Consider the following 8230-nt stretch of genomic DNA (forward strand, 5'->3'; position numbering starts at 1 on the left):
GTTTTTGGGGAGGGGGAGGGCAGTGCTGTGCTGCAGGCGAGCTCCACGGGCTGGTCAGCGGGGCCAGCCAGCCTCCTCCTCCTCCTCTTGGGGTGGATCAGCTTCTTGGTTTGGGGTTTGATTCTTTTATCATTTTTATTTTATTTTTAATCAAAGAAATCCTATCTTTCTCACGCATCATAAAGCAGTCATGAGTTGGGTCAGCCTGGCCTGGGGTGCCCATGGCTGAGCAGGGGGTGCATTGCTGTGCCAGGGAGTGCTCACAGAAGCATGAGCTGAGCCCTGTGCCACGACGAACTTCTCTGCTTCCCAGCGAGCACCAAAGTTGCTGGGGGGGGGGGTCGATTTGAAGCAAAACCCCCTCCCCGTGGGGTGTTTTGACGAGAGTAGGGTGTGTTCTCTGTCCCGGCTGCTCCTTGGGACTGTGCAGGAATGGCCTCGCTGGTCTCACTGGCAACTCCAGCCTGGACACTGTTGGAAAAGATAAAAAAGTTTTAAAAAAAATAATAAAAAGAAAAAGAAAATAAAAAAGAGCGCCAGGAATAGTTAATAGTTAAAAAAAATCGGTGAACTCTCAAATCTAATTTTTTACTAAATTTTTGATACAGACTCCGATTGTTTTATTAAAAAAAAAAAGACTTAAAAACCGGTGTGCGGCTGCCAGCAGTTTGTACGGGCTCAGCCCCTCGGGCCGGCCCCGGGGGACCCGCCACGGTACCGGTACCGGCCCTATCCCCTCTGCTCCGAGCCCCGGCATCCCCCGCTGGGATTTGCCCCTGTGCGCCTCGGGTGGAGGGGCTGACCCCGCACACCGGGCCGGACCCGCCGCTTCACTCGGGTACGGCGCTGCCCGGGCACCGGGGTGGCCCCGGGAGGGCAGCGGGGTGGTGCTCAACTCCCAGCTCCGGTCTCGGCGCCGCGGGGCCGAGAAGAAAATAAACGCGCCCGGGCTGCCGGTGCCGGTGCGGGGGAGGCGCGGGGCGGCCCCGGCGCGGGGATGCGGAGCCCGCCCGGCCCCGGGGGCGGCGGCGGGGCGGCGGCGCCCCCTGGCGGCGCCCGCGGGCCGTGACGCCATCGCCCGGCCCGGCCCCGCCCCGGCGCGGCGCCGCCATGTCGGGAGCGGCGGGGCCGGGTCCGCCCGCCGGGCCGGGCCGCTCCCCGCTGCCCTGCGCCCCCCGCCCCGCCGCCCCCCTCCAGCTGGCCGGGGGGGCCGAGCCCGCAAGGCCCGGTGTCGCCGTCATCGACCTCCGCTTCCCCCGCGGCGCTGCCGCCGACGTGAGTGCGGCCGCGCCCGCCGCGGCACCGGCGGGAGGGTACCGGGGTGGTCCCGTGGAGTCACGGGGGGATGCCGGGGGCGGTGCCGGCGGAGGCTGTGCCGGGGTGGTCCCAGGGGAAGACCGGGGCTGTGCCGGGGACGGTGCAGGGCCGGCGGAGTGGGGGCCGGGTGTGGTGTTGGTCCCGGGCAGGACGGGGGATGCCGGGGCAGCGGCGGGCGGGGTGGGTGGGCATGCCGGGGATGGGGAGAAGCCGGGGGCGGTGCCAGGGCTGAAGGGATGCCGTGGGCGGTATGAGGAAGATGTGAGGGGCGGTCCCGGGGCGGAGGGGATGCCGGTAACGGGTGGATGCCGGTACTGGGGTACCACCCTTACCGATGCTGGGCGGGATGCTGGGGATGCAGTGCCCGTCCCAGTAGAGTAGAGGATGTCCGTGGAGGTCCCGATATGGGGCTGTGCTAGTGCGGGTACGGAGACGTGCCGATCCCGGTATGGGAGGGGGATTGCCGGTGCCCGTCCCAGTACTGGGGGGAGGATGCCGGTGTCGGTATCGGGGAGATGCCGTTGTGGGGCTGAGGTCGCCGGTCCCGCAGGTGCAGGAGATCGTGTTCAGGAACTTCTACACGGCGTTCCTGAGCGTGCGGGTGCAGCGGCCCGGCCCCGGCGGGTCCCGGCGCTGGATGACCTGCCTGCGGGACCTGTGCCTGATGCCGTGCCCGCACACCGAGGAGGGCTCCCAGGACTACTTCTGCCTCCACCGGCACCAGGTCAGCATGTCCGGGTGGGACCGTGGTGTCACCTCCCTCTGGTGCTCACCCCTCTCTGCCCACACCCCAGGATGGCTCCCGCACCAGGGGTCTGGTGCCCATGTCCCACTGACCCCCATGGCTGCGAGAGTCCCTGTGCCCCACTTAGCCCAGCCAGCCCTCACAGGACGATGCTTCCCTTGGACTTCTTTCATCTGGGGTGGGTTGGAGGTTTTGGGAGGATACCCCAAAAGCTGCCCCCAGTCAGTGCCAGCCCCTGTGGTTACTCTCCCTGTCCCTTCCCTGCAGATGCTGTGTGACCTGGACGAGGTGACAGCAATGCGGTTCATCCTGCGACAACCCTCCCCAGTCTGGCTCCACTTCACCATCGAGGACCTGCAGATTTTCCCCACTGGACAGAAGGTGAGCAAGTGCCAGAGCTACCCCACTGCCAGGCATGGGCAGGGGGCCAGGACAAGCCACTGTCCCCAGCTCTATGCCTGGCATTTCCCCCTACAGCTTTGGGGAGCACACACAGGGATGTGAGTCCAAGTCCTTGTCCTTTGCTGGGGCATTTGGGATTCACTTGTGCTCCAGTGGTGCTGGGGAATGGACTGCTCCAACAGCTGCTCAAAACACAGAATTCCCTACAAAATTCTCTTTAAGGATAGTAAAGTGACACTTCCATAGCAATATCACTAGGGGTAGGCTCTAAGCCCCAGCACGCTGCCTAGTGTAAAGGATGGAGATAGGGTTGGGAACACCCTGTGTGACCCTCTGGATTTCTTTCAGAGTCCTCAGAAGGATTTTCCCTCCTGGCTCTCCCAGCTGACCCCTCCGGAGCAGCCGGCCAGCCTACATGGGGTGAGTAATCACTGCTGAGGCACTGGGGGTGCCAGCCATGAGCATCCATCAGGAGGCTGCCAGGCCCATGCCTGCCTTGTTGGCTCCAGGCTTTCACCAGGAATAGCTGTGGAGCCCTGAAATAACCCGCCTTGTGCTGGAAGTAATTTGCAGTACGAAGAAGAAAAATATCTCCATGGGGATGTGCTATTTGAGGTGATGCTTAAGTCTAATTGCCCTCTAGTCTGCGGACAGGAACATCACCAAGGGAGATGTGGGTGCACAGTGCCCCTCAGCTGATAGGTGGGATGCAATGGAATGGGGACAGGAGCAGGAACATCCCTGTGGGAGTAGTGGATGCACAGCATGGTTCAGTGGCAGGTGGGATGTGTGGGGACAGGGACAGGGACATCACTGTGGGAGCAGTGGGTGCACAGCATCGCTCAGGGGTGGGTGGGACGTGTGGGGACAGGGCTGGTTCCCAGTACTTTGAAGAGGGTGTGCTCTGGGGAACACGTTGCCCAGCCAGGACAGCATGTGGGCAGAGGGGCATCACAGCCACGGCACGTGTTTACAGTTTGCCAGCCACATCTGCCTGGCAGATGGCGGGCAAAGTCCGGGCAGAACAGGGCCAGGATGGGAGCTGGCTCGCCCATGGGAACCTGCTGAATCTGAAGGTGCTGCCTGCAGGAGGGTGGCACACAGCCCACACCTACCAGGGCGGTTCTGCTACTGGGCTTCCATGCTACGGTGCTCACACTGCACCAGCAGTGAAACTGCTGTTCCAAATCTTTGCCCAGCTGTGTGACAGTTCAGGGAGGGCACCCTAGTCCCTTACTGATTGCTTGGATCACGTTCCCCTTGGCAAGGAGTATCCAGAGCAGATGCCAGAGGTTGCTGTGAGATCGGCTCTTCCCAACATCAGCGTGAGGCACCCCTCAGCCCAGTGCCAGGAGCAGGAGAGCTGCTGCTGAGCCCACATATCCCACCTGGCTAAAGGTCCCTGGGGTGAACCAGTATGTGTGCCCAGGATTCTGCACCCAAGCCCAGGGAGCATCGCATAGTGAGGCTGTTGGGAAACTCTGGACTGTGCAATTAGGTTTTTAATTATTAGCCAGCAATCAGCTTTTTGTCCTCATACTGGCCACCTGCCAGCAGAGATGGGCTGTGTCGGCACCGCAGCGCCCAGGGATCAGGGTCACTCACCCATGTCCGCAGTGGTTTGTTTTCCTAGAGAGGGGCCCTGCTTACCTCACGTTGGGAAACCACCAGCAGGTCAGGAATGTGGGCACCATCACGTGCCTGGCTCCCTGGGAGGCAAAGCCATCCAGCCACACCACTGCCCAAACCCGGGATAATCCAGCCCATCTGGGCCACCCCTGCTCCACAGCATTGTGCCCACTTCTTTCCAGGAGCTCCCTGATCCGGAGAAGGTGTCGACAGAGGTCCAGCAAATGTGGGTGCTGACAGAGGTGATCCGGGCTCGCCAGGCAGCTGCCCGCATCGGGCGCTTCGACGTGAGTCCCACCCCCTGCTGACAGGGACTCTGACCTTGCCACATGGCTCTGGGAGGGCTCCCGGCAGGATGGGGCTGGAGTATCCCAGCAGTGCTGTGCAGACAGTGACAGTCGCTCTCTTCCCCAGGTGGATGGCTGCTACGATGTCAACCTGCTTTCCTACACCTGAGCCCGCTGGTGCTGGTGCCAGCTGGGGAGAAGTGCCCCTTCCGTGCTCCCGGGGCCTGAGTGGATTCCTGCATTCCCGCCTCAGCCACTGATCCCGCGGGGGTCCCAAGCCCTCCCTGTGCCCCTTCCCTGACTCCCTCCGCAGTGCCCAGCAGCGCGGGGCAGCGCCGCCACTCCAGAGACCCCTGGGAGCCTCTCCCGGACACGTCCCGTGGGCAGCGCCCGGACACTGCGAGGGGTGGGGGGGACCGAGGGGTGCGGGCGTGCTGGGGGGTCACCACTAAAAGCTGCTACGTTGGCCCTGCCTGTGCTCGCCTGTCTCTGGGGGATGGGGGTGGCCGCGCCGGCAGCCCCGGGGAGGCGGTGCCGAGGGCGGGACGGGCCGGGGGCGGGGGCCGGGGCCAGGGCCGGGCGGACTCCATGTCCCAGGCGCCCCGGGGCCGGTCCGAGCCGTGCCGGGAGGGAGGAGGAAGAGGAAGATGCTGCGGGCGGGCTGCCGCGCCGCGCTGCCCCGGCGCCCCCCGGGCTCGGCGCCGCGGAGCGGGGCCGGGGGCGCCGGGGCCGGGGAGGAGGGGCTGAAGCAGACGCCGCTGGATGCCCTGCACCGGGCCCGCGGCGGGCGGATGGTGCCGTTCGCCGGCTGGACCCTTCCGCTGCACTACGGGCAGGGCCACCTCCAGTCACACCTGCACACCCGCCGCCACTGCTCCCTCTTCGACGTCTCCCATATGCTGCAGGTAGCGGGGTCGGGGCGAGGGGCTGGAGCAGGGGGGTAGCCGCACCACCTCACAACCTCCCCGGCCCCTTGCAGACCCTGGTCTACGGCCGGGACCGCATCAGGTTCATGGAGAGCCTGGTAGTGGGGGACATCGCCGAGCTGAAGCCAGGACAGGTAGGGGGCACTGGGCAGGCACCAGGCATCCAGTGGGGTCGGAGGAACCCGGGATGCCCTGGGAGGGTCCAGGCAGCCCGGCCAAGCTTCTGTGGGCCGTGTCCCGCAGGGCACCCTGACGCTGCTCACCAACGAGAAGGGCGGCATCATGGACGACCTAATCGTCACAAACACGTCAGAAGATCACCTCTACGTGGTGTCCAACGCCGCCTGTGCTGACAAGGACTTGGCCATCTTGAGGGTATGGGGCCGCCTGAGCCCCGCGGGAGGAGGGGACACGCAGTGGGAATGAGTCCTTCTCCCTTTTGGTGACATCCGTGTTGTGTAGGGTGAGGTGGCCGTGGCCACGTGTGGGGCTGGCACTGGCCTGGCCCCCGTGCTAGCAGCCCTCTGTCACCCTGGCAGGACAGAGCGGCGCAGCTGCAGGCCACCGGCAGTGACGTACACCTGGAGGTGTCAGACAACGCGCTGCTGGCTCTGCAAGGTAGTGGGGGCTCCACATGGGCCTGCCCTCCTCTGGGTCCTCTCCTGGTGAATGTCACTGCCCTCCCCACCTCCCCCCCTTTCCCTGGGCACTGCTGTCTTCCAGCCACCTGCCTCCCCAGGTCCCTCCATGGCACGGGTTCTGCAGGCAGGGCTGTCGGATGACCTGGCCAAGCTCTCCTTTATGAATAGCATCACCACGACCGTCTTTGGCGTGCCGGGCTGCCGGGTCACGCGCTGTGGTTACACCGGCGAGGATGGCGTGGAGGTACCCAGGGAACCATGCCAGCATCCCCACTGTGGTACCAATGCAGGGGAAGGCCGTGCCCCACTGACCCTGCCCGTGTCCCGCCGTAGATCTCGGTGCCCGCAGCGCGGGCGGTGGAGCTGGCCGAGCAGCTCCTGGGTGTCCCCGATGTGTGGCTAGCAGGGCTGGCAGCCAGGGACAGCCTGCGCCTGGAGGCCGGGCTCTGCCTCTACGGCAATGATATTGATGAGACTGTCACCCCTGCCGAGGCCGGGCTGATGTGGACTTTGGGTAGGTCAACCTCCACCTCCTCCTTGGGGCAGGCAGAGCAGCAAGGTGTCCCCAGTGGGTACAAGGGGACCGGTCAGGCATCACCAACCCTCACCCATCTCTGCCCTGCAGGGAAGCGCCGGCGTGTGGCCATGGACTTCCCCGGTGCTGCTGTCATCATGGCACAAGTGAAAGAGAAGCCAAGGCGCAGGCGTGTGGGGCTGACGTCGGTGGGACCCGCCATCCGGCCCCACATGGCCATCCTGGGCCCCGAAGGCAGGCCTGTGGGTAGGTGGGGGCAGTGGGGCTGGCACAGGCATGACTCCAAGCTGTGGCCATGGCATTGACAGGGGCTGGCCAGGCCCCGTTCACCTCCCCGTGTCCTCACATCTCAGGCACAGTGACCAGTGGATGTCCCTCGCCCTGCCTGGGCAAGAACATTGCCATGGGCTATGTGGAGGCAGCGCACAGCCGGGCTGGCACCGAGCTCACTGTCGAGGTGCGGAAGAAGCAGCATCCTGCTGTCATTACCAAGATGCCCTTTGTGCCCACCCAGTACTACATGGCCAAGTGAGACCAGCCTATGCTGTGGGCACAGTGCCCCAGCTCCAATAAACACTCTGTCCCATTTCCCTTTCCTCTATGATTCTGTTGGCAGTGCCAAAACAATGAGCAGCAGGTGGGCACAGCACTTTAATGTTGGTGTTGGCAGTACCCAGCTGGCAGTCCTGGTGCTGCTCACTCCCGATGTGTCTTCATGGGCTCTGTTGCAGGGCCATCCCTGCAAGAGAGAGGAAGCGTGAGCATGGCTGGGGCAGCCGCCAGCACAGCAGCCCGGCACTGAGGCAGGCACCTGCCTGTCCGTCGGGGGTGGGCAGGGCTGGGGAGCCCTTACTGGGGCACATTGGTCTGGGGTGCAGTTGGGCGGGGTGGGGGGCTCAAAGGTCGGGGGCACAGGTTGGGGGGCACTTGTCAGAAGCCACAGCTGGGGGCTAACCGGGCCGGTGTCCCAGCGGCCCCATCCGGACCGTACTGGGCAGGCGAGCAGTCACTGGGCTGTACTGGAGCAGGGGTGCAGCTGGGGGGACGCTCACCGGGTGGCACTGGGCAGGGGTCGCTCACCGGGCTGCGCTCCGAGAGGCTGGCCGGACGCGGGGGAGGGAAGCCGGGCAGGCCCGCGGGGTTCAGCGGGGGCAATCGGCGGTTTTGGGCCCGGTAGCGGTCGGGACTCACCGGGGCGGGCAGTGCCGCTCGGCGGCGCCGTTGCGTCCCGCCGGGCCGGCGGGGGACAGGGAGTGCGCGCGGGGCCGGGAGGGCGAGGCCCCGGAAGCGGTGCCGGGGGAGCGGCGGCCGGCGGGGCCGGTCCGGTAGCAGAGCGCGGCCACCGCCCCGCCGTAGGCGCGCCAGGCCAGGCGGACGCCCAGCAGGCTGATGCCCAGCCAGAGCAGCAGCAGCTGGCACAGCGCGGCCCGCACGTCCTGCGCCGCCCACTCGGCGGCCAGCTCCCGGCCTAGCGCGGCCAGCGCCCGCCACGGCGGCTGCCAGCCCGCCGCCACCGCCGCCATGGCCGCGGGGTACCGGGGGCGAGGCTGCCGGGGGGGCGGGGCTCTGCCCGTCCCCGCCGCAGCGCGGCACCGGGGCGGGGCCTCTGAGCACCGGTTTGGGGCGGGGCCTCTGAGCACCGGGGCGGGGCCTCTGAGCACCGGGGCGGGGCCTCTGAGCACCGGTTTGGGGCGGGGCCTCTGAGCACCGGGGCGGGGCCTCTGAGCACCGGTTTGGGGCGGGGCCTC

The 8230-nt window shown here is 65.9% G+C and overlaps 3 protein-coding genes across 6 annotated transcripts; 2 read left to right on the forward strand and 1 right to left on the reverse strand.

Annotated features, from left to right (window-relative positions):
* The first annotated feature begins 1102 nt into the window (after positions 1–1102).
* NICN1 (nicolin 1, tubulin polyglutamylase complex subunit) lies at positions 1103–4848 on the forward strand. Of its 4 annotated transcripts, none has more exons than XM_077786074.2 (6): positions 1103–1275; positions 1868–2041; positions 2330–2443; positions 2813–2884; positions 4276–4380; positions 4508–4848. In XM_077786074.2, the coding sequence occupies exons 1-6, from the start codon at positions 1111–1113 to the stop codon at positions 4547–4549; spliced, it is 672 nt and encodes a 223-aa protein (XP_077642200.1). In that variant the 5' UTR covers positions 1103–1110; the 3' UTR covers positions 4550–4848. The 4 variants fall into 4 exon arrangements, with proteins under 4 accessions (XP_077642200.1, XP_085446831.1, XP_085446828.1 ...); XM_085590702.1 differs by lacking the exon at positions 1103–1275 and adding an exon at positions 1307–1444; XM_085590704.1 differs by lacking the exon at positions 1103–1275 and adding an exon at positions 1307–1417.
* A 92-nt stretch (positions 4849–4940) lies between these two features.
* On the forward strand, positions 4941–7068 carry AMT (aminomethyltransferase). Its single transcript, XM_021529215.4, has 8 exons — positions 4941–5285; positions 5360–5440; positions 5550–5681; positions 5846–5924; positions 6046–6191; positions 6281–6461; positions 6573–6728; positions 6836–7068. The coding sequence occupies exons 1-8, from the start codon at positions 5028–5030 to the stop codon at positions 7012–7014; spliced, it is 1212 nt and encodes a 403-aa protein (XP_021384890.1). The 5' UTR covers positions 4941–5027; the 3' UTR covers positions 7015–7068.
* A 52-nt stretch (positions 7069–7120) lies between these two features.
* Positions 7121–8040, reverse strand: TCTA (T cell leukemia translocation altered). The gene is made up of 2 exons (XM_021529175.4): positions 7674–8040; positions 7121–7221 (listed from the first exon to the last, which is right to left on the reverse strand). Exons 1-2 carry the CDS (start codon positions 8003–8005, stop codon positions 7179–7181), a joined length of 375 nt encoding a protein of 124 aa, XP_021384850.3. The 5' UTR covers positions 8006–8040; the 3' UTR covers positions 7121–7178.
* Between the last annotated feature and the right edge of the window lie 190 nt (positions 8041–8230).

Source organism: Lonchura striata, chromosome 12, assembly GCF_050655825.1.
Source record: "Lonchura striata isolate lonStrDom1 chromosome 12, ASM5065582v1, whole genome shotgun sequence".
Taxonomy (NCBI): Eukaryota; Metazoa; Chordata; class Aves; order Passeriformes; family Estrildidae; genus Lonchura; species Lonchura striata.